Here is a 23,231-nt window from a genome sequence, read left to right on the forward strand (position 1 = left end):
ACGGAGCTGGGCGTGCGATGGCAGGAGCGGTCTGAGCTGCAGCTCCCACACGTACAGCTCAGGACAGGCTCCTGGGGATGCCAGAATGCGCAGAGCTGAGCGCCGATGCCTGCCGCCCTCCAGCTGCTGCTCCACAGTGAGGGTGAAGAGGCTGCAGGCCCTGGGGAGAAGCTGGGATGAGCAGCAGTACGTGGTGCTGGGACCCCCACCAGGGGCCTCAGCCGAGCCCACCCACCCCTGTGTGGCTGAGGGTCCAACAGCTGGAGCAGCCCCTAGCCCCCACGTGTAGATGCTGATGGCAGTTTGGGCATTGGACACAGCGACCTCCATCGCCTCCTCCACCATTCTAGAAGCAGAGAGAATGAACACTGAGAACCATGTCCTTCCACCTCTGCTTGCCCTGGCTCCTCGACCAGCCCCATCCCCACGATGGGTGTTGGGGTGCTGGCCCCTGGGGTCCAGCTACCTACAGGCCCAGGGGTGTGATGTCCATCACGTGCAGGGCTCTGCCATCGGGACGGAGCAGGTCCCAGGCTTCACCCTCAGCGCAGACCTGGAATGGGACAGTGCTATATGGAGGCCAGAAGGAGGGGGCTGCTGGTAACCTGCACCCACTGGGGCCCCAGGCTGCTTGTGTCCATGCATGGGCTGGGAAGGGAGTGCATCAGGGTTGCTTCCAGCACCAGGCCAGGCAAAACCAAAGCCCTGAGAACCGCAAGGGGCCGTGCAGGGCTCGAGCACAGGCTTCCCACTTCTGGAGAGCCCAGGGGTGAGAAAACTGAGTTGCAAAGGCAGCATCATTTGGGACTGGCAGCAGAATGGGGAACCTTGCCCAGAGCATCCTGTCCTGGCCAGCCCTGCTGCCATCGTACCTGGACCAGGCTGACTGTGTGCAGGCGTTGTGCGTTGCTCCCTGACACTTCCAGCTCTTGAAAGACGATGTTGATCACCTGAGGACAAGCTGGGAGCTGCTGGTTCTCAGCAGGCGTGGCTGTGTCCCACACCTGTACCAGCAGGCTGGGACCCTGGAGCCCAGCAAGGTGACTTCTCTGCAGCCATTCCCCATGCCCTCACCTGCCAGATGATGTCCTGCAGTGGCAGCTGGCTCCCAGGGCCATTTGGGTCCCACAGCATCAGGGACACACTGTAGCCAAGGGGCAGCAGAGCCAGCTGGGGTCTTGCCAATTCCAAGACCTTCTCCTGGTAGAAGAGATGTATGTAGCTGAGGAGGAGTGGTATGGAACAACCAGAACAGTGCAGATGGCCCAGCACAGGGGTCACTGGCATGGAGCAGATGGCACAGCAAAGGTGAGATGGCATGGGACAGGATGGATGGCAGAGACAGCATGGCACAGCACGGAGCCACAACCCAACACCAAGAGGAAACAGGGAGGGATGAGAAACAGCAGCAGAGACATTTGAAGGACAAGCTCCAGGACCTGAGCACACCCAAGGAGCCGGCAGTGGTCACCAGCACTGCTCAGACAGGAGCCTGATAGCAGCCATGTGTTCCTGGCTCATCTGGCTGGGCACAGGGCTGCAGAAGGATGTGGGGCCCGTGGTACCTGTCCTGCGTCCAAGTGAAAGATGTCATCGACAGTCAGGCAGCTCTCCTGGCATGATGGAGTGAAGGTAAAGATATTCAGCTTCCCCCAGTATGACCAGTGCAGGACAAAGGAAGGACTGGGCACACTGGGCTGCAAAGTTAGCGTGGCACAGAGGAAGGGTGAGACTCCCATCCTTCCCTGCTCCCATCTGAGGCCCAGGAACTTTTGTCCCCTCAGTGTCCCCACCCCTGCTGCTCTCACCTGGATCTCCTTCTCTGCAAGAAGCAGCTGCAGGGGGTCTCCACTGCCAGCTGCCCAGCTCTGCCCTGAAAACATCGAGCATGGAGAGGGGCCACCCCGCCTGCCCCAGTTTTACCCCCAGCAGCCAGGGGCCCAGGTTCAAGGCCTCTCACAGCCCTCTCACAGTGACCACAGTGCCCAAAGCCACCGCGTGGGTGAAGGGGAGGAAGCGCTCACCCCACCGCCGCAACAACCCCCAGTGCAGCTGCTGCTCCCAGCCCACCTGCTGCCTGCTGCAGTGCCACGGCTGCTCGTGCGCACACCTCCTGCTCAGCTGGTGGGGACACACGCATGGCAGCAGGGACACGATCCGGCTCCTGCCCCGAGCACCACCGGGAGCCAGGTGAGCCACCCCAAAACCAGGGGCAGTCCCCCCAAGGCTTCTGCAATGTGCCCCGCTCACCTCCTCACTGTCCATGGCTCAGCACCCAGCGCAGGGCAGGGATGGGGATCGTGTTCCTGTGCATTATTGATGGTGATCGGGTACAGCCGTGTGCACACAGCCGGGCATGGGATGAGGCACCTCGGATGTTATCTGGAGACGAGAAGCAGCCACAGCCCACAGGTTCATGCCTCCTGGAGACCGACTGTACCCAGAGCACCCAGACAGAGCTGGGGAGCTCTGTTCAGTGCCAATACAGGCTGAGGGGGCAGGAGAGTGGTCCCAGATTCTGCCCTTGGCACTAAGGTGGGAGCAGGCACACATGCCTCTATCTGCCACCACTCCCTGTAGGACCAGGTGACACAGCGGCTCCTGTCCCTGAGCCAACCCCAAAGTCCGGAGTGATGGGATGTGAGCCATTGGGTGTAGATGGGGAAACAGCCCTGTGGGTTTACTAAGAGCAGAGAGGTGCTGATAAGGGTCAGTGAATTCCAGTACATGGGGACTTCCCTTCCTGCTCTGCTGGGTGGAGGTGCTGCTCCCAGTTCCCAGAACAAACCCCAAGGTGCAAACACGGACCCAGTACACACCCAGTGTACTGGACCAGTTAAAGGTCAGACAGGGGATCAGGCCCAGTCAGCGTGGGCTTATGAATGGTAGAACCTGTTTGACAAACCTGACTTTGTTCTGTGACAAGGTGCCCCGCTTATTGAATGAAGATGAAGCTGTCGATGCGGTCTACCTGGAGTTCAGTAAAGCCTTTGACACTGTCCCCCACAGCATCCTCATGGGGAAGCTGGCTGCCCATGGTCTGGATGGGCGTACGCTGTGCTGGATGAAACACTGGCTGGATGGCCAGGCCCAAGGAGTTGTGGTCAGTGGAGTTAAATCCAATTGGCAACCAGTCATGAGCGGTGTGCCCCAGGGCTCGGTACTGGGGCTGCTTCTGTTTAACATCTTTATTAACCATCTTGATTAGGGGACTGCGTACACCCTCAGTAAGTTCATGGACTACACCAAGTTTGGAGGGAGTGTGATCTGCCTGAGGGGAGAAAGGCACTACAGAGGGACTGGATAGACTGGGTCGAGATAAACAGTATCAGTTTCAATAGGGCCAAGTGTCGGGTCCTGCATTTTGGTCACAACAACCCCAGGCAGCCCTACAGGCTTGGGGAGGAGTGGCTGAAAAGCTGATGGAAAGGGACCTTGGTGTGCAGATGGACAGTGGGCTGAATGTGAGCCAGCAGTGTGCCCAGGTGGCCAAGAAGGCCAGTGACATCCTGGCTTGGATCAGGAATGGAGTGGTGAGCAGGACCAGGGAAGTCATCCTGCCCTGCACTCGGCACTGGTGAGGCCTCACCTCCAGTGCTGTGTTCAGCTTTGGGCACCTCAGTACAGAAAGGACATGGAGGTGCTGGAGCAGGTGCAAAGAAGGGCAGCAAGGCTGGGGAAGGGATTGGAGAATATGGCCTGTGAGAGAGACTGAAAGAACTGGGGCCGTTTGGTCTGGGGAAGAGGAGGATGAGAGGAGACCTTATTGCTCCCTTCCAATATCTGAAAGGTGATTGCAGCAGAGCGGGGTTGGTCTCTTCTCGCTGGTGGCAGGTGACAGGACGAGGGGAAATGGCCTCAAGTTGTGCCAGGGGAGGTTTAGCTTGGATATCAGGACAAACTTATTTATGGAAAGGGTTGTTAAGCACTGGAATAGGCTCCCCAGGGAGGTGGTTGAGTCACCATCTCTGAATGCGTTCAACAATCATCTGCGTGTGGTGCTCAGGGACATGACCTAGCGGAGCGCTGTAAGCATTCAGGTAGCATGGTGAGGTTGTGGTTGGACTCGATCTCAAGGGGTCTTTTCCAACCTTAATGCTTCTAAGAGGATTTTCAAAGCTCGTGTTGGAAAGCCACCACCGCTGCAGGACAGTGCTGGGTGCAGTCCCGCTCCACAGCATCCTCCCGTGGCCTCCGGCCACACAACCACCTGGGCCGTGCTCTCCGCGCCCACAGCAGCCCGCCAGCCACGGCCACGCAGAGCAGCGCCAGGCCTGTGCAGACAGGAGCCAGCACGGCGGCGGGGCTGCAGCGCAGCAGGGAGGTGGGCACGTCCTGCAGCAGCACGCCCCGGTAGCGGGCAGGCGCGTGGCACACGTAGCCCTGCGGCCAGCCCTGCCCCAGGCACCCCGCGGCCGCCAGCGCCTGCACGGCCCCGGCCCCATGGCAGGTGCAGTTGAAGGGGTTTCCGGCCGCGGCCACATCTCGCAGGCGCTCCAGCAGCTGCACCTCATCCCGCGGCATCTCCGCGATCAGGTTGTCGTCCAGGTGCAGGGTGTGCAGCGCGGGGCAGCCCCGGATGGACGGCACGGCCTGCAGAGCGTTGCGGCTGAGGAGGAGCATCTGCAGGGAGCGCAGGGAGATGTCCGCAGCGTGGAGGCGGTTGGAGCTCAGGTCCAGCACCTCCAGAGCGGGGGGCAGAGGTGTGAGCACTTCGTCCAAGCCGGCGTTGGACAAGTTAAGGACGCGGAGGGTCGCCGGCCACTGGCAGGAGGATGAAGGCGCGCCGGCGCTGAGCGCGTTGTGGCTGAGATCCAGGTGCCGCAGCTCGCCCAGCAGCCGCACGCTGCCACACACAGTGTGGTACGACGTCAGGTTGTTGTGCCGCAGGCTCAGCACCTGCAGCTGCGTGAAGGCCCCCCGGCAGAAGGCGGGCGCCAGGCCGTCGTCCCCCAGGCTGTTATGCGCCAGGTCCAGTGAACGCAGGGCCCGCAGCGCCCGGCCCACGGTGCAGGGCAGCACGGCCAGGTGCGAGGCGGTGACCGACAGCTCCTGCAGGGCTCCCAGCCAGCGGCTGAGCGGGGACAGGTCCTGCTCGCGGCCCTCCAGCGCGGCGGCCGTCACATTGTGGAAGCGCAGTGACAGGATAGGCAAGGCCTGGCCCGCCATGTCCGCCCAGCTGCTCCTCCCCACGAAGCTGCAGCTCTCGAACGCCATCTCCTGCACCCGAGTGTAGGAGAAGAACTGCAGGACGCGGGCCAGGAGGACCTCGGGAACCAGAAGGTCCGAAAAAACGATCTTCCTGATTTCCAGGCTGCCAAGCATGTCAATGGTGGAGTCGTCCAGGTCCTTGATGGGGAAGTCAGCGTATTTCTCCAGGTCTCCCCCCTGGAACTCCACGGTAGAGGCAGCGAGGCACTGGATGACGCTCCCGGCGCTCTGCTCGGTCAGCCTGTAGCACAGGCAGTACTCCTGCGTGCGGTTGAAGACGCACCGGCCCTCGGCCTGCTGCAGCCCCAGCACCAGGAGCAGCAGAGCGGCCTCACGCATGGCGAGCAGCCTGGGAAGGAGACGGCGGTGAGCGGGCGGCCATGGGACCGCGGCCAATGGGTCCTGCAGAGCAGCCCTGACGGAGCCCACGCTGCCCTCACCTCCCCTCCTGCAGCCGGTGGGTGCAATCAGCGGCACGACGCCCTGCCTGCTCCACCTGTGCCATCACTCTCGCGTGGCACTGCTCTGAGCCCAAAAGGAGATCTCAGCAGGAGCAGGGCTGGAGATGGGGCACACTGCTGCTGGCTGCTGTCCACAACCGGCTGGGAAACATCATGGATTTGGAGAAGTGAGAGGTGCTGAGCAATGCACAGCAGAGCCAGAGCCGCTGGTTTGAGCAAAGGACGGGGCAGCCACAGCTCTGTTTGTTTCCGTGCTATCTGGGGCAGGAAATTGCAAAAGAGGGCCTCATATTTTCCTTCTGATCCAGGGATCTTATTCATTACCAGCCCCAAGGGGAGAGCAGAAAATCATTTCTGAGGATGTCCGTACACCCCCGCCGGCACCACGTACCGTTCTGCTGCCCGAATAACTGCAGGCTCTTAGCGGGGGCAGAAATCAAAAGTACTCCCGAGCTCCCAAGTACGCACTGACTCAGCTCCACCAAAGGGTGGTGTGAAGGAGCCGGGGGGGCTCCGCTCCAGCTCTCCGCCCGCCCCAACTCAGCGCAGCCCCAGCCCTTACCGCGAGCCTCACAAATCCCAGGGGTCGGAGCTCACCCCGCGCCCACCGTCCAGGGGTCTTCGCGTCCGGCCGCGCCCACCTCTCCCCCCCGACCGCAGGTGAGCCGCGCTGTGTCTCACCGGGCAGCTCCGGCACGGCTTTCCGCGCCCCGCCGTGCTTCCTCCAGCTGCTGCCAAGATCCGACAGCGGTGCCAAAAGCTCCGCGCCCGCTGCTCCCCTGCCTCCAGCTCAGCGCAGCGGCACCACATACAGGTGCCTCCCAACCCCGCCGGCACTTTTTAGCCTCCGTCCTGCCCCGCTTTGTTTTAGCGGCACCTCCCGCCCGCTCGACGCAGCAGGCGGACAGCACCGCCCGTGCTGCGAGGCTCTCCGTCCCGACCGCTTCCTGAGTGAGACGGGGCCGCTGTGCCATGGGAAGCAGCGGGCGAGCACTTCTGCTTCGCGTGCCTCCGCCGAGGGCTGCCCCGACGTGCGCACCTCGGGGCCCCCGTGTGCGTGCCGCACCCCACGCGGGACGGGAACGGCCGCCGCACCGAGATAAAGCTCGCCGAGCTTCATCTCCCCGCAGCTCCGCGGGAGACCCGCGCTGCTTTCACTTCCATCCCGCGATGCCCCTTCCCCGCTCACAGCAAAGCGCTGAGGGCGGTGAGGCACAGAGAGGCGGCGGCGCCCCGTCCCTGCAGGCAGCCAAAGTCTGGCTGGATGGGCTGCGAGCACGGATGGGTGCGGGTGTCGCTGTGCTCTGCGGGGGCTGGGACTGCACGGCCTTCGGGGGTCCCTTCCAACACAAACGGTTCTGTGACTCCATGACAACCCCTCCCAGACGCCGCCAGCAGCGCCCGGCAGAGCCGGGTGGGAAGCGCCGGATCCGGTCACGCGGCGCCGCGCCCCGCCCCGCTCCTCCCGCGGCCATGTGGGGGCGGCGGCGCGGGGCCGGGCCCGGGGGTGGCGCGGAGGAACTGCGGGCGCGGCGGCGGGAGCGGGAAGCAGGTGGGGAACGGGGCCTCGGGAGCGGGGGGGGGTGCGGCGGTCGCCCCGGCTCGGAGCTGCGGGGTCAGACCGCGCCGCTCTGCACGCAGCGCTCCGCAAGGCCCGGCGGGAGCAGCAGCTGGTCAGCAAGCGGCTCCTGCGGGAGGACGAGGCGGAGCGCGGGCAGGATGGCGCGGAGCGGGCCGTGCTGGACCCGGTCCTGCAGGGCGAGGTGAGTGCGGGGTGGTCGTAAGGGCGGTAGGACGAGGGGCGGTGGCCTCGGGTCGGGTCGGGTGTTAGGAACCGTCAGTTCTGTGCACGGGCGGTGATGCGGCGGCTCAGCCGCACGGGGCGGTGCGCCGGTACGGGACACGGGCGGTGCGCGCGGTGCGGCTGGATTCACTGATTTCGGTGGCCTTTTCCAACCTTCGTGCTTCTGGCAGCCGGTGGGGTTCTTTGCGGGCACCCGGGCTGCCCCACGGCCGTCGTTGCCTCCGGGGGTGAATCTTAACCCTGGTGCCGCACCGATGTGGGCAGGTCTCCGAGCTGCTCAGAGGCGTGCAGAGGGGCTCCGAGGATCGTAGAGGGTGGCTGAGACGCCTCCGCCGGGCCCTGCAGAGCAAAGAGACGCAGCAGGAGTTTGTCAGGTGAGCGCAGCCCGGCCCTGCGGGGCCGCCCGGCCCATTGCACGCAGGCGGCAGCAGCTGGGGATGTGCCCGCAGGCTGGACGGAGCGGTGCGGACGCTGGTCGGGCTGTTCACCTGCAGCCTGCCCGATGTGCAGCTGGAGGCTGCCCGCTGCCTGCACGAGCTGTCCCACTCCAGCGATGCTGCCGTGGCTGAGGCGTGCGTCCCCGTCACCTCCTACCTCCTCACCTACCTCTCGGGACACAGCATCGAGCTCATGGTAAGGTCCAGGCTCGCATTGCCCTCTCTGGCTCCCAGTAAGCCTCTGGGAGGACCTGTTTTGGCCAGCTAGAGCCTGCTGTGGCTCATATGGAGGTGTTGGTTAAAAGGGACTCTCTGGAAGTCTCTGTTCCAACCTTCTCTGTGGAGCAGGACTGTCTGCAGTGCTGGCCCAGCTGTGGCTTTGCATGGCCCAGTCTTGGAACACACGAGTGTGGAGACCCCTGTCCCAAAAACTGTTTCCATCATGTTTATGCCTTCCAGGTAGCTGCAGGCTGATGGTAAATGCTCCCAAGCTGCCCCTAGGCCAGACAAACCCGGCCCAGCACTCCTGGCCTGCCCTGTAACCCTTTGTCCTGCCTCAGCCTCGCTGGCATCACCACTGGTGATCACCTGGGCTGGTGTGGGGCAGTGCTTAGGTATAACCCAAGCTCAGGGGAACAAAAGCACTCAGCAGCTTTGCCTCATTTGCAGTCAGTTCCTTTGTGTAGCCCTGTGAGCCCCCTGCAGCTACAGGCTGTTTGTGGAAGTGGGGGGCTGTGGGTCTCTGACTACCAACAGCAGGCATGTGGCCAGGCCCCTGATGTTCTCTGGGCCTGGCAGTACCCACAGAAGCTGTGGCTGGAGGTGGACAGTGAAGCAGCACTGGGAGATCCCTGCAGAGACCACGGCACTGGAGGGGAAGGCTGAGCTCTGCTGGGAATGGGGGTAGCTGGGAGAGGCCAGCAATACCCCTCCGTGTTTGCCCTCCTGGAGCCAGTCCTGCTCAGGTGGAGGGTGGCCAGGCTTGCATGGATGGGATGACCTGCTCTTGGGTGTTTCAGGAGCTGTGTTTGTACACACTGGGCAACCTGGTAGTGGAGAGCGAAGTTGTGAGGAAGAAGCTTCTGCCTCAGGGCATTATTCCAGTGCTGGCATCCTGCATCCAGGTGCGTCAAGTAGCTCTTCCCATGCCCTTCCCCATAGAGACCTTTTCGTAGGCCTTTCAGACACTGTCTGAATTACCAGCCCTCCTTGCAGATAAGTAGAGACCCTTCTGCACAGGGCTGTGCTCTTGTGTGTGGAGGTCTCTTCTGGGCTCCCTGCACTGCTCTTTGGGGGCTCAGGTTACCACCTGGTGCCCCTCTCCAGATGAACATCTTGTGTCCATCATCACCATGGCCTTCAGATATTCTCTAATGCTGTAAGCTTCTTCCCTCGGTGCAGTTTGGGCCCGGCAGGTTTAGGCCAGCGCAGTGAGCAGGGCTGCCACCTGCAGATCTAAGCGTGCAGAGCAGTGCTGCTGCCGTGTTTGGCACCTGAATCCCTACAACTGCAGCCCCTGTGAATGTGGGGGGGACACAACAGCTCAGCTTAGGTGCAGCCTGTTCACGTGAGGCCTGAGCTGGTGTTACCACTCCTGGTCTGCTCCTGTGGAAGGCTGTGTCACGTGAAAGCGTTGCCCTTTTGGTGCCATGCAGCTGGTGCCTTGGGCCCTCCAGGCTCTGCTGTGGGTGTCACCTGTGTTCTGTTTGGTCGCAGTCCCCGCACGAGGCTGTGCTGGAAGGTCTGGGTTACGTCTTGTCACAGCTCCTCCAAGCCAAGGAAGCCCCCGCAGAGATCATTCCGTGAGTCTGAGCTTCGTACCCTGCACCAGCGTTTGCCCTGGGGCCCTGTGTGGTATTTGCATGCCAGGGACGATGATGCATTTCCCATCCCAGTGATGTTAATAATTCAGAGCAGTCTCTGAGCTCTAAAGGCTGTTTTGCAGATCAGGGTGCCAGGCGTGACTCTTTTCCCCCAGCTTAATCTGAGTGGATAGCTCTGGTATTTCACTAAAGGACACTGTTGAACAGGGTAGGCCAGCAGGGAAATTCTGGCTGTTTTTCTTTGGAAAAGATCAGCTCTGACAGCCCCCAGTGCCAAAAATGTGACTGCAGCCAAGGTGTTTGAGTGCCCCCAAGCCCTGCCACCGACAGGGGAGCCTTGCATCGTGCCTTGGTGATGCTGAGATTGTAGCCCTTGTTCAAGAGCCTCTTCCAGGAGTGTTTTTGGAGCTGCCCAGATGTTATGGCTGATCTGTCCCCATCACTTATCTGTCCTGCTGCTGCTCCAGCTGATGCCTCCATTAACTCTGCTGTTCTCATTCCAGCTTGGTTCTGGACTCTGTTCTCCCCCAGCACATGCTTCGACTGGTTTGCTCTGGCCTCAAGTTTGGGACAGGAGCTGCAGTAGAGTTTGCATGGTGCCTCCACTACATTGTTTGTAGGTAAAGGTTTTTTATCCTCAAGTTGAATTCCCTGGGGGCAGCTAAGCACAGAAGAACAAAGGCTGTGCTGGCTGAAGCACAAGCCTGCATGGAGCCCATGGTTGTGGATTGGGATCCTGGATGGCCTCCCCTCACTCCTTTCCCTTTGGAAAGCATTTTCTCTCCCATCCTGGGCATTCCCAACATCCTATCTCTTAGCAGACGTGCTGTTTGCAGGATTTATGATTTCATGTACAGGGTGGTAACAGATTATAAACTCAGGGCTGTTCCTAGCGCTCTGAAAACCCCTTGATTGCCTCCCCACATGTGGGTTTGTGTCCTTCTCTCCCCAAGAAAAGCTCCTCGAGCTGCCATGGTTGGCTCAGCACCACCCATCCAGCCTGACTACTGCCAGCCGTCTCTGCCCCAGTGAAGGGAAAGGACAGTGTGGGTAGTTGGAGAAGGAGCAGGGCTGTTGTTTCTGACCTACGTAGATGATGTTTTATTTTGCAGCCATACAGCCAACGTGGAGCTGATGTCGCTGGGGGCCGTGCCTGCTCTTACCTCGCTCTTGTGTGACATCGCTTCTGAAATCTCCCCAAGCGATTCTGAGGGCCTGGAGCTGGTAAGACACAGGCGGGATGCTGGCCTTTCTTCTCATTGCTTTGGGGATGTGGGCTGACTGAAAGGCAGTGTCTGTCACGCCGCCAAAGCTCATCTGCCCGGTTCTGCGGTGCCTCGGCAATCTGCTCGCGGAGGAGACGGGTCGTGAAGCCCAGCCCCAGGACGAGCGCCTGCTTGTGGCCCTGTTCATCATCATGCATTGCTACCTGCAGCAGCACCCGTTCCTCATACCGGAGAGTCTCTGGCTTCTGAACAACCTCACAGGTGAGCGTCTCAGTGAGGCTGTAAGCAGAGCTTGAGCTGCTGCTGCCAGGATCTGCCCTGACTGACTGCAGGTATGGAGGTTGTTGCATGGTGACACCGCCAGACCCTGAGGGACCGCCAGGTGCCTCACATCACACGGACGGAGTGCTTTGGGGATGGAAAAGTGCTCCTTTCTAAGGTGTAACAGCCTGTAAGGTGTAATACTACTGAATTAGCCAGGCTCTTCCCCTCATGCACATTTCCCCCTTGTCTGAGTTCCCAGGATAGGTTTTGAGTTTGGTAAGATGCAGTGAGAATCTGTCTGCTGGCGCTTGGTGTGTCTAAACTGGTCTGTCCTGTGCTGTGAGCGTGCCTTGCACTTGCCAAGAGCAGTCAGCACATACCAAGTCTGTCCCTCCTGCATCGAGGCCTCGATTTTATTAATGCATCTATTCTGTGCCCATTGTAGCAGATGAGCCCTTCTTCTGCTCTGCTCTGCTCTCTATGGACTTGCTCCCAGCCCTGCTGCAGCTCCTGCCGCATTCCCAGACAGTGAGCACGTTGGTAAGGCCTTGCTTTGTGCCCCACATCTATGGGAAGCTCTGAACTTTCACAAACGAGTCATGTGCGCGTAGTGCTCAGGTTGAAGTTGGCTTGGGACAGTGTTAACAACTTGGTAGAAAGTCTGATGTGCTGGTAATGCCACGTCTGTGTCCTCCAAAGTCAATTCTGCCTTGTCAGTTTTGTCCTGGCAGAGGGATCCCCTGCCTGGTCCTAATCCTGAGGGCCCAGGACAGATGCTGACTTGGGGCCACGCCTGCCAGCACCTGGGGTGGGCCACCTTCTTTTGGAAGACTGTAAAGCTGAAGGGAAGGGTCTGAAGGGATGCTCTCCTAAGGGGTGGAGTGGTAGTGACTGTTCCAGAGGGATCGTGCTGAGAGAAAGCAGGACATGCAGATAAGCAGTGCCTCAGGGGGTGGGAAAAGCTTTTGAAGAGCATTTAAAAGCCACCTGGGAGAACTTGTGGGGAAGAGACAAGGAGTTCTTTGCAGAGCACTCCTTGTTCACTCTCATGGCTTCTCCATGCAGGTCCTGACCGTGCTGTGCAACATAGCAGAGAAGGGCCCAGCCTACTGCCAGCAGCTGCACCAGCAGGCTGCCCTTCCCCTGCTGCTGCACGTTCTCGTGGTACCCGACCCCGAGGTGGTGGGGCAGTGCCTGGAGCTGCTGCACCTCCTCTTCCTGCACTGGCCGCAGGTAGGCCTGGGGCTCATGCCCCACAGCGCAGCACAGGATCTTAGGGCAGTGGGTGGGCATTATGATTTAAACAGAAGTATTTTCAGTTGTTCCTTCTCTCTCCCCACACTCCTGAGACCCAAATACGCATCTGAAATGGGAACTGCTTTTGTCAGTTGGAAGCCCTTCTCTTGTCTCTGGAAGGGCTCCTTTTTGTTGATAATTTTTCTGTGGAGGTTACCTGCTCCCTTTATAAGTCAGTGCTATTATGTGGGAAGGCACTGTTTTCCTTCAGTTGCCCTTACTTCAAGCTTTGTGCACTCAGACCAGTGATCAGAATGGATGGATTTACCTGGCTCTGGACTTGTGTGTCTGGCAAATCCCTTCAATCGTGACCCCTGTGCTGAACAAGGGGAATCCAGGCCCAGCACTGACTGGGTGGGCTGCAGGCACCTCAGCCTGGAGCAGCAGCCAGCCTGCTCTTACTTCTCACCCTCCTCACATAGGTTGCTGCTGACTTTGTCAAACAAGGAGGGCACCAGACCCTTGAGCAGCACCAGAGCACCCCAGAACTCCAGGAGCGGGTGCGAGTGCTGCTGGAAATGGCCCTGCAGCCCCTGGGTGCCTCTGCATTTAGTTCTTCATCCACTGCATTGTCCACCTTCTCCCAGATGACATAACCTGCTCTCCTGCTCTGAGGAAGAATAGACCGTTCACTCTGTGCCCTGCTCTCCCACACTGCCTGAGGGCTGTTGGGCGGTCAGACTATCTGCGAGCAGCAGTGCTGGCTGTATAGGAATGCTGGTCCTGGTGTCCCTGTCATGGTGTAAGCACTGCCAGGATGCCCTGTGCCTCCCAGCTACATGGGGCAGAGGCAGAGCTGAGCTGCAACCAGTACAGAAAGGCTCCTGTTGTTGCAGAGGGGATGTACAAATGCTGCTGGATTTACTGCTGCAGTTTTAAACCCAACACGTGATGCTCAGGAGAAGCATGTACATTTATGTGATTAAGTTAAGGATACACATTTTACATTAAAAATCACAAGTAAAGCATTCAGTATGTTTGCTGGCTGTCTTCACACCTTGCCTTTCACAATGTTCTCCAAGGCCTTGGCTACTTCATCCACACTGAGGTTATGCAGCGACACGCTTTTCTCCTTGCCAAACTCTGCAGAAAAGAGGGAGGGTTAGGCCTTTTTTCTGCTGGAAGAGTGAACCAAGGCCCTGCTTGGGGTTTCCCAGGGCCAACATCACATCTCAGGTCAGCATCACCACCCCCCAGCACTCCCCAGATGCCCTCCTGTGCCCTAGTTACTTTTTCCACCTTCCTCGATCCCACTGCTCAGCCATTCCTTTGGAGATACCAAAGTACCCTACCACATTTGCTCACCTCTTTAAACTTGTGGCACTGCAGCTGAGCAGAGGCCACTATGATGTCCCATAGTAATCAGCCTGGTTGCTTTTGGCTCACGTAAAGATCCTCACAAGCCCCTCAGTAAAACTGCTGAAAAACTCACTGCTCCTATGGTAGCCCTTATTGAGGGCTGTATCTTCCTGCAAATCACGAAGAAGAGACCTGCAGGTGCTGGCACGAGGGGTCTCCTGTTTAAAAGGTTAATACACCTGGGGGGAACCTCATCACAGCCTTTCAGTACTTAAAGGGAACTTATAAACAAGAAGGAGACCGACTTTTTTACACTTTCAGAAAGCAACAGGACAAGGGTGAATGGCTTTAAAAGAGGGGAGATTGAGGTCAGACGCGTGAAAGAAATCCCTTTCCCAGAGGGCTGTGAGTGCCCCGTCCCCGGAGCTGCCCCGTGCCAAGCTGGGCCGGGCAGCCTGAGCTGGGGGTCGGGGCCGAGAAGGACGTTTATTTGATGCCGGTGGCTTCGGGACAAAAGCAAAGCCCTTACAGAACAGCCTTCCCACTCCCTTCGTGGCGCTGGCTGAGCACGCAGAGCACAAACGCAGCTCGCAGCAGCACGGAGCTTCTCGCCGCCCAAGCCCCGAGCCCAGCTCTCGCCGCAGAGCGCTCCACTCACCGTACCGCGCCCACAGCCGGGGCTGCACGCCGGAACACTCGCGGATGAGGATGGGGAAGTCGGGGTTCGCCTGCTTCAGCGTCACGTAGTGCTGCTCGATGAACTCCCTGACAAGGTCGGGCGGGCCGTCAGAGCCGCGTACCGCAGCCCCCTGCCCTCCCCCGCAGCCGGCCCCGGGCTCACCTGGCGCCGCGGCTGCCGGCCGAGCGCTGGCACAGATGGACGCGGAGCTCCCGCAGGCTGCGGCCCAAACCGCCCCCGATGCCCCTCACGACCGCCGCCGCCATCTTGCGCGCCGCTCTCTCGCTGCCGGGGCCGGGGGGCGTGGTACCGGCTCTCGGCCAATCGGCGCGCCCGCTCAGCCCACTGGCCAATGGGAGGTGGGGAGAGCGACGGGCACTTCCGGCACTTCCGGTGCGACGGCTGAGGGGAGCGGAGCGGGCAGCAATGCCGGAGAGGGACGGTGAGGGGAACCGGGGGGGCTGCGGGGAGCGGGGAGCGCTGCTGGGGGCTGGGGAGAGGATCGTGGAACGGGGGGTACTGGGGCGGAGCGGGGGGCGGCGGGTGGCGCGGCCCTGTGGCCCGGCCCTGTGGCCCGGCCCTGTGGCGTAGCAGCGAAGGGATGGGGCGCTTGGGGGTGGCTGGAACGGCCTAGGAAGGTGGCATCGAGCCTGTGGGACTCGGCGAAGCCGCCGCAGGGTGCGACAGCCCGTTGACGGCTGGCCGTGCCGCAGGGTGTGACAGCCCGGTGACGGCTGGGCCTACCCCCAGCGGGGCCCGTGCCGGAGGGGCTGGCTGCAGAGGCCGGCTCTGAGAGCTGTTCCCTCCCGTCCCCAGGTGAACCGTTCTCCAACCCCCTGGCCCCCGATGGCCACGATGTGGACGACGCTCACTCCTTCCACCAGTGAGTACTGTGCGGGGATCGGAGCAGGGCACAGCGCCGCGTTCTGCACACGCAGCCTGGCAGTGCCCCGCAGGGCGCCTGGGCACCTCCTACAGGCAGACCCTCGGAACCTGCCGGGAGGTGATGGTTGCTCTTCTCACTTCCTTGCAGGTCCAAACTCACCAATGAAGACTTTCGAAAGCTTCTCATGACCCCGCGGGCGACGCCAACATCAGCGCCGCCGTCAAAATCTCGCCACCATGAGTGAGTAGGGTGTATTTCGTGGGGCTGTGGGGCACAGCAGAGCCTTCATCCCTCAGGAGCATTGTATCTGTGTGACTCCATAAGTAGTGGAGTATTCAAATGCCTGTGCTAGTAAGTGTGGAGACAGAGCCTGGGGAGCAGACCTGCACCTTGGTTTATGCTGGGGTGTGTATGTTGCATGTGTGTGTTACTAGAGTTAATGTGAGAAACTGGTGGGTCAGAGTTGTTAGAATGTTTTATGTGGTTAAAACCCTAAAGAGGCAGATTAGGTTCTTGCTGAGTGCAGATGTGAACTTTGTCTTCCTCTCCCTGTTGACTTTTTGGAGATAATTGGTGCTATTCCTGTCTTTGGGCTTTGTGATGTTCTGCTGTGACTGTTCTGTCGTGCTGCCTGTGTTTGGCTGTGCAGGTTGTACCTGTTGTTTTTTACCCTTTTCCAGGATGCCCCGGGAGTACAATGAAGATGAAGATCCAGCTGCTCGTAGAAGGAAGAAGAAAAGGTAAACATTGAAAGTGATGCATCAGGGCTTTCCCTTTATTTGTTATGTACTTCCCGTGGATGTGACACCTGAGCTTTTGGGCTTCCAAGAACGATGCTTAGTGGCCTGGATTGTTCTGGAGCTTTGGAGTTAATTTGTATAAGAAGAGCTCAAGATGACTGACTGTCACAGCCCATGGGAACAGATGTGCAATAGCAGCAGTAGGTGGAAGTGCAGCTTTGCCACCAGAAGAAATGGGAGAGACTGTATGCGTCTAGCAGGGTAGAACAGTGCTAGGACACCTGCAGTAGTGACAGTGTCCTTTGGGACACATCTGTGCAGCAGCACTGCCCTCAGATCTTTTCCTTTTGGAAGGGAAAACCGAGCTCCTCGTTACAGCATCTCATCTCATCTCGTCTCATCTGAGATGCTGTGTTCCGCAGTGCTTTAGTTTGTGTTTGGGGAAGAGATGGAGAGTGAAACGGGCACATGTTGGGCATTAGAGGCTGTTGCAGGAACAGTGCCTCAAACGTTGAATGTGTCACTAACGTTGGGCTGTTTCTCCAACCTCAGCTATTATGCAAAGCTGCGCCAGCAGGAGATAGAGCGTGAAAGAGAGTTGGCTGAGAAGTACAGGGATCGAGCCAAGGAGAGAAGAGATGGTGTGAACAAGGACTACGAGGAAACAGAGCTGATCAGCACAACTGCAAACTACAGGGCTGTGGGGCCCACTGCAGAGGCGTACGTGAGCTTGTGACGTGGCCTTCTCCTAACAGCCTGCTCCAGAGAGGCTGTCTCATAACAGCCTCCACTTCTGTTGTACAGGGATAAATCTGCTGCAGAGAAGAGGAGACAGTTGATCCAAGAGTCCAAGTTCTTGGGTGGTGACATGGAGCACACTCACTTGGTGAAGGGTCTGGACTTTGCCCTGCTGCAGAAGGTGAGTGCAGATGTCCCCGTGCTGCTCTTCTGTGCTTGTGGCCCATCCAGCCTGCAGAGGTGGTGAGGAGGGGGTGGTCGTTGCTGCTGTCAGATGCTGGGATATTGCCGTGCACTGCTGGAACGCATCGTCCTTTCATGGAAAGATTTCTGAATGGCTGGGGAACTAGTGGCTGTGGCCTTCCTTGTTGTGATGAACAGCAGTGGTGTGATGTGGTCTGTAATGCACAGGTTTACTCTGTGGCTAGGTACGGGCTGAGATTGCCAGCAAGGAGAAGGAAGAAGAGGAAATGATGGAGAAGCCTCAGAAAGAAACCAAGTGAGTGGTGGAGGGTTTTGTGCTCCGGAGTGCAGCTGCCTCTCAGAGAGGATGATGCAGAGGGGGCGTTGCTTAGCGTGCTCAATTCCTCTGTCTTTTCAGGAAAGATGAAGATCCTGAGAACAAGATTGAATTTAAGACTCGGTTGGGTAAGGCTGTGTGCATGTGGCTGCGTTGTGTTTTGAATGTGGGAGAAATGCTGAAGCTGACGGAAGGAGGCATATAATATAGGAATTATGAACTCGAGGGTCCAAGCACGGCTCTTAGGAGCTGATTCTGATGTTTCTGATCAGCTAAACTTGGTTTTCTTTTCCGTTCAGGTCGAAATATCTACCGCATCCTGTTCAAGAACAAAGCCTACGAGAGGAATGAGCTGTTCCTGCCAGGGAGGATGGCCTACGTGGTAGATCTGGATGACGAGTACGCTGACACCGATATTCCCACCACGCTGATCCGGAGCAAGGCCGACTGCCCCACCATGGAGGTACCCGGCCAGCTGCCAGCTTCCTGACTGTGCTGGTTTGACTCGCCTGGAGCAGGGCTCGCCCTCTGCAGAGAGGCAACCACTTCCTTGGGCATTTCTCTTTCAGGCACAGACTACGCTGACCACAAATGACATCGTCATCAGCAAGCTGACACAGATCCTCTCTTATCTCAGGCAAGGAACCCGCAACAAGAAGCTCAAGAAGAAAGATAAAGGTAGGTGCTGAAGGGAGCCAAGTGGAAGGACTCGTGCCTGAAGCCTCTCCTGAGAGAATGAGATCCGTTTTTATTTCCTGCACTCTCTGCACTGTGGGGCAGTGGACTTGGAGGGTGGTGACTTCCTGTTGCAAACACTGCATCCTGAAGGCAGGATGTTCACAACTGAGTAAATGCTGAGAAAGTACAGCCGCAAGAGTGGCTTGTGCTGCTCTGTTTTCTGGTCTTAAGCAGTTTGTTAGGGAAATGCCCTCTGTGGGGGAGGAACTTGATGGACTGCCGAGGTGCTGTGGTGTGGTAACAGAAGGGGAAGCTGGGAGGACGTCCTCCAGGCATGGCACTGTTTGGGCTGGGAAGCAGCACAGGTGGGGTGCGGAACAACGTGCATCTTACTGCTATTGTGTCCTTGCAGGGAAGCTGGATGAGAAGAAACCCCCTGAAGCTGATATGAAGTAAGTGCCCTTCTGCCTCCGCAGGCTGTGGGATCAAAGCTATATGCCTTAATGCCTTTTTGATCAGCTGAGTTTGGAGAGTACTGGGCTTCGTGCGTGTGGAGCAAGCTGCCTCTTTGGATGTGCTGTTCAGGCTGCTTTTTAAGGCAAGGTGGCTAAGGCTGGAGGCGAGCTTTGTTTTATTTCCTGATTGAGGCAGGCGAGGGCTGTCTCTTGGCCTGGTCCACAAGAGGCAAATTCAACAGATGACAGAAGAGAGCAGAAATGCAGCAATACTTCTGAGAGATGGAGAAGCCAGTTCTAGAGGGCATGCTCAGCTCTCTGTGTTGATGCCGCACCTTCCTTTGTCAGGTTCCAGATCGAAGGGAGGCGGTTGTGGCTTCTCTTACACCACCTGTAAGTGTGGGCTCTTTTCCACTTTAGCATCTTTGAAGACATTGGGGATTATGTCCCATCCACTGCAAAGATGCCACGGGATAAGGAGCGGGAGAGATACCGCGAGAGAGAGCGGGACAGGGAGCGGGACCGGGACAGGGAGCGCGAGAGGGAGCGGGAGGAGGAGAAGAAGAGGCACAGCTACTTTGAGAAGCCCAAGGCTGATGACGAGGTGAGTGCTTCTGCAGCGTGCTGAGTGTAGCTGTAGGGCTGGTGTGGTCGCACTCCCAGCTGTGCTGTGTTCAGCTCGTGTTGAGCTCTGTCTCTGCAGCTAGGGGCTGCTGGGTGCTGGGGTGCTTGTCCTCTCCTTCAGCAGGCAAGGCAAAACTGGCACAGGCCGGTGGCTTTTATGATTTGGCTCTGTGTGCGTGTGATTCCCATGAGCAAACTTAGAAGTAGAGCTGCAAGTCATGCAGCACCATCAGGTGCGTGCTTTCAGCCCTCCCAAGTGACACAGTATCTCTCCCTCTTCTTTGCAGCCCGCAGACATTGACAAAGGTGAGTAAAGCTGTGTGTTTGTTTGAATGAGGCTGGACGTTGCAGTGAGGTCACATGGCGTTGCACGCTGTTGAACAGCTGCTTGCCTCGCTGTCTTGCTTGAACTCCATTCTCCCAAAAACTGCTGTGACAGAGGGAGTCGTCTGCTGTGGGAGGTGGGTAATGGAGTTAAGAGTCTCTTGTCTATGAACTGCTGCAGGTCAGCCCTGGTTGAAGGTATACAAATGCTTTTCTAGTAGCAAATCCACTCATATGACGTTATGCCAGCTATAAGCTGAGGAGGATTCAAGTTCTTCCTAGGATCAGCCTTGCATGAATTACCTCTGTATGTGCTCAAACTGAAGTTTGCTGCTCACTGGTGTTCTCCAGCTTTCCCTCTCCTACTTTGTGTGCAGCCTGTGCTCCTGTCTGCTACCCCATCCCACTGCTGTCCATCCTGCAGCAGGCTGCCCTAGGCTGCCCTAAAGCTGCCCTAAAGCTGCCCTAAAGCTGCATGAACTGATCATACAGAAAGAGGCTCTTTCCAGGTGTAATATGGTGAGCCATTTCCCCCACTATAACTCATCCTGCTGCTCTCTCTGTTCCAGGACCTGGCTCTGCCAAGGAGCTCATCAAGTCCATCAACGAGAAGTTTGCTGGAGCTGCTGGCTGGGAAGGAACAGAGACATATCCTTTACTGTCTGAGCAGCCTGGCTGACTGCAGGGCCAGGCTTCCTCTGTAGGCAGGCTGTACCTGAGTGGCTATGTGGCTGTCCTTCCTTCCTGTGGGAGGGCTCTTCCTTCTGTAGTAGAGAAATGCCACTTGCACCTTGTTATTTGTTGTAAACCAAACATAAGCTCGGCAGTGTCTGGATCAGTTGTGTTGGGGCAGGTGTCTGCTGTGTGTAGGGGAATCTGCCGTTCGCCTCGTTGTGCTCAGCCCTTAGCTGTACATAAGCCTATCTGCTGCTGTTTTCCTTTACTGTTGTCACATTGAAGAAGCCAGAAGACAAGAAGCAGCTGGGAGACTTCTTCGGCATGTCCAACAGCTATGCAGAGTGCTACCCTGCTACGTAAGAGAGCAGCAAGAAGCTGTGGGTTGGGAGCAGGGTGCACCAAGGGGTCACTGTTCTCTAGCAGCAGGAGCTTGCTCACCAGCCCCACAGCTCCTTGCTGGAAGGAGAAGGCCTTCAATTGGCTGTGGTGCCTTGCCAGTCTATGCAACTTTTTGGTAAAATGCTCCTTGTGTCTCTTCTTTGGAACCTTCTGCTCCTCAGTGCCAGGGGAAAGCAGAGATGGCTGAGAATCTTCTGGGTTGGAGGGCCTTCTCTCTGGTTAGCTTAGTTTTCAACCTGGGGACATGAGAGATACCTGTCATGAGCTCACTGCCTCGTTACTATTGACACCTGACTCCAAGATCCTGATCTTGTGACTCAGAGACCTACTCTGAGCATTTGCTGTGCCTTTTTGTTTTCCCCATACAGAATGGATGATATGGCTGTGGACAGTGATGAAGAGGTAGACTACAGCAAGATGGATCAGGTAGGCTGCCATAAGCCGAGGCCAGACAGTGAACTAGGTATCACTGCAGGCCTAGAGGGTCCCACTGGAGAGAAAGCAGGCTTGTGTAAAGCACTGAATACCAGGAGCTGTGTGCTGGTTGTGGTTTGGGGCTTGCCAAGCTACTGTGTGCTTGGGTCTAGGTGAGATCTGTTGTCCCAAAGAGCAAACGTGCTGCTTTATGGCTCTTGGGAAGAGGTTTGGTAATGTATGCTCATCTGTTTCAGTTCCCATTTCCATGGGATTTCCTGGCTGGGTCTTCCAGGGGAGGAGATCTTAGAGCCAGGTCCATACTGGATGCATGGATCTGTTGAACTGAGACTGATGACAGTCTGAGGTCTTGCAGGCGTACAAAAGGCATGAAAAGTCCTGGCTGGTGTCAGCTGAGGAGCTGCTGAATCATCTCTGTTTGCTGCAGGGTAACAAGAAGGGGCCTTTGGGCCGCTGGGACTTCGATACCCAGGAGGAATACAGTGAATACATGAACAACAAAGAGGCTCTGCCCAAGTGAGTGCAGCACTTGTGAAGTGCTAGATCAGCTGAGGAATTGGTTGTGGGTGGGAATGGCAGTATCTCCCAAACCCAGGTGTTGGGGGAGCACCGACACTGAATGAAAAAGCTTGTGAGGGGCAGGAACCATGGATCCTGGGCTTGGTGACTTGTCTTTGCTCTGAAGAATGCCTGCCCAGCCCGTTTCCAGGGTGCTAAGCTGGCTCGGTGCAGTACAGGCTTGTGGCTGGGTCAGATGTATCTGTTCCAGCACCTCAGAACTGCACAAGTGCTGAGCTGTCTCATTCCTTCCCAGGGCAGCCTTCCAGTACGGGATCAAAATGTCTGAGGGACGCAAAACCCGTCGCTTCAAGGAGACGAATGACAAGGCGGAGCTGGACCGGCAGTGGAAGAAGATCAGTGCAGTGAGTGCCTGCTGCTGGGGGTGGTTTTTTCATGCTGTGAATTACCAGCATATCCCTGGGTCAAGAGAGCTCCCATCTAGCTTGCTGTGCTAGGCACTTCTCCTTGGTCTGGCTCATGCCCTAGCGGCCAGGCTTGCTGTTGTGTAGCGGGGTTTTCTGCTTAGTACTGTGTAGCAAATGGATGTGTCCAAAGGCAGCAGCTCTAAGCTGTTCGGGTGGGCTTGGAGGGGACAGGGCATGTTCTGTGGCTTCCTGTTTTCTAAGAAGCAGAGCTGGGATGATATCCAAGAGGAGGAGGTCTTGTCAAAATGAGCAGGCCAGGAGCACCCCCAGTACTGTGGGGTGGGCTAGGAAAAAGCGAGAACAGATGCTAAACAAAAATGGGACTTGTCTTTGATGGCCAAAACGGAGCAAAGGGAGAACAGGCCAAGTTTATGGACAGCTTGGTGACAACTTTGCTCCAGCTGTAGCCCTCACTGTGTCTTGCACCCTACAGTGCTTCTGCTGCTTGCTTTGTCCTTATGGAGGAAAGGGGCAGTTGGGTAGCTGGCTGTGCACAAAGTATAACAGGCATTTGTGTTTTTTTTCACAGATCATTGAGAAGAGGAAGAAACTGGAGGCTGATGGGTTAGTAAAGTGATCCCTGCTTTTGGCTCAGCAGTGGGGCCGTCTCCTACAAGTCCTCTTGGGGCTGCAGGGGGCAAAGACCTCTCTGCTGCCTCTAGGCAATGGGACTGGAAGGATGGGGAGAACATTCAGCCCCTCAAGTGCTATGCAGGGTACCTCTCTCCTGGGCCTTGGCTGGGGGCAGAGCAGATGTGGGAGGTGATGACTTTTTGGGCTCTTCATCACAGTCACCTGCTGCGTGCCCTTAGGATGGTGCTTTGCTACTGAACCCTAGAATGGAGGGGGATTGCTCTCCTTTCCTGCAACCTCACCAGCCTTGTGCCCATCTCTCTTTCCAGGGTGGAAGTGAAAAGGCCCAAGTACTGAGGCTGTAGCTGCCTGCCTACATCTGATCCTTCTGCTCCTGGAGCCTCGTCCTGCTGGATGCAGTGTTCCCAGAGCGCAGGCGTGCCTCAGCGGGCTGCCCCTCCTTCACCCCCACACTGGCTGACTTCCTGCTCCGGGCAGCACGCAGAGCCCCAGCCTCGTGCTGTGGGGCTGTGCTGGGGCTCTCTCCTCGAGTTTGTTGTACAGCTTGTGATTTGCAACCCTCGTAGACGTAATAAAATTACATTCAAGGCTTCTGCGTTCGTGTACATGTGTAGCAGAGCGGTGTTTAGCTCGGCTCAGCGTTGAGGCCTAGGCCGGGGGGTGGGGTGGGGGGG

At 57.8% G+C, this 23,231-nt stretch overlaps 4 protein-coding genes across 6 annotated transcripts; 2 read left to right on the forward strand and 2 right to left on the reverse strand.

Annotated features, from left to right (window-relative positions):
• Nucleotides 1–3,168: 3,168 nt before the first annotated feature.
• CD14 (CD14 molecule) lies at nucleotides 3,169–6,814 on the reverse strand. Its single transcript, XM_048960826.1, has 2 exons — nucleotides 6,354–6,814; nucleotides 3,169–5,560 (listed from the first exon to the last, which is right to left on the reverse strand). The coding sequence occupies exons 1-2, from the start codon at nucleotides 6,644–6,646 to the stop codon at nucleotides 4,114–4,116; spliced, it is 1,740 nt and encodes a 579-aa protein (XP_048816783.1). The 5' UTR covers nucleotides 6,647–6,814; the 3' UTR covers nucleotides 3,169–4,113.
• A 316-nt stretch (nucleotides 6,815–7,130) lies between these two features.
• Nucleotides 7,131–13,306, forward strand: TMCO6 (transmembrane and coiled-coil domains 6). 3 transcript variants are annotated; one of them, XM_048960829.1, is made up of 12 exons: nucleotides 7,131–7,224; nucleotides 7,314–7,435; nucleotides 7,741–7,850; nucleotides 7,926–8,109; nucleotides 8,933–9,037; nucleotides 9,630–9,715; nucleotides 10,240–10,356; nucleotides 10,849–10,960; nucleotides 11,049–11,223; nucleotides 11,672–11,766; nucleotides 12,292–12,459; nucleotides 12,945–13,306. In XM_048960829.1, exons 1-12 carry the CDS (start codon nucleotides 7,146–7,148, stop codon nucleotides 13,116–13,118), a joined length of 1,527 nt encoding a protein of 508 aa, XP_048816786.1. In that variant the 5' UTR covers nucleotides 7,131–7,145; the 3' UTR covers nucleotides 13,119–13,306. The 3 variants fall into 3 exon arrangements, with proteins under 3 accessions (XP_048816786.1, XP_048816784.1, XP_048816785.1); XM_048960827.1 differs by having other exon boundaries at nucleotides 10,240–10,352; nucleotides 10,830–10,960; XM_048960828.1 differs by having other exon boundaries at nucleotides 10,240–10,352; nucleotides 10,830–10,960; nucleotides 11,675–11,766.
• A 110-nt stretch (nucleotides 13,307–13,416) lies between these two features.
• On the reverse strand, nucleotides 13,417–14,812 carry NDUFA2 (NADH:ubiquinone oxidoreductase subunit A2). Its single transcript, XM_048960839.1, has 3 exons — nucleotides 14,663–14,812; nucleotides 14,480–14,586; nucleotides 13,417–13,605 (listed from the first exon to the last, which is right to left on the reverse strand). The coding sequence occupies exons 1-3, from the start codon at nucleotides 14,764–14,766 to the stop codon at nucleotides 13,514–13,516; spliced, it is 303 nt and encodes a 100-aa protein (XP_048816796.1). The 5' UTR covers nucleotides 14,767–14,812; the 3' UTR covers nucleotides 13,417–13,513.
• Nucleotides 14,813–14,867: 55 nt separating this feature from the next.
• On the forward strand, nucleotides 14,868–23,146 carry IK (IK cytokine). The gene is made up of 20 exons (XM_048960824.1): nucleotides 14,868–14,942; nucleotides 15,317–15,383; nucleotides 15,534–15,626; nucleotides 16,067–16,126; nucleotides 16,679–16,846; nucleotides 16,931–17,045; nucleotides 17,293–17,363; nucleotides 17,466–17,512; nucleotides 17,684–17,847; nucleotides 17,954–18,062; nucleotides 18,475–18,514; nucleotides 18,938–19,121; nucleotides 19,429–19,447; nucleotides 20,035–20,111; nucleotides 20,417–20,499; nucleotides 20,911–20,968; nucleotides 21,405–21,493; nucleotides 21,792–21,900; nucleotides 22,493–22,527; nucleotides 22,866–23,146. Exons 1-20 carry the CDS (start codon nucleotides 14,927–14,929, stop codon nucleotides 22,891–22,893), a joined length of 1,632 nt encoding a protein of 543 aa, XP_048816781.1. The 5' UTR covers nucleotides 14,868–14,926; the 3' UTR covers nucleotides 22,894–23,146.
• Nucleotides 23,147–23,231: the final 85 nt, after the last annotated feature.

This window comes from Lagopus muta, chromosome 14, assembly GCF_023343835.1.
Source record: "Lagopus muta isolate bLagMut1 chromosome 14, bLagMut1 primary, whole genome shotgun sequence".
In the NCBI taxonomy this organism is placed as follows: domain Eukaryota; kingdom Metazoa; phylum Chordata; class Aves; order Galliformes; family Phasianidae; genus Lagopus; species Lagopus muta.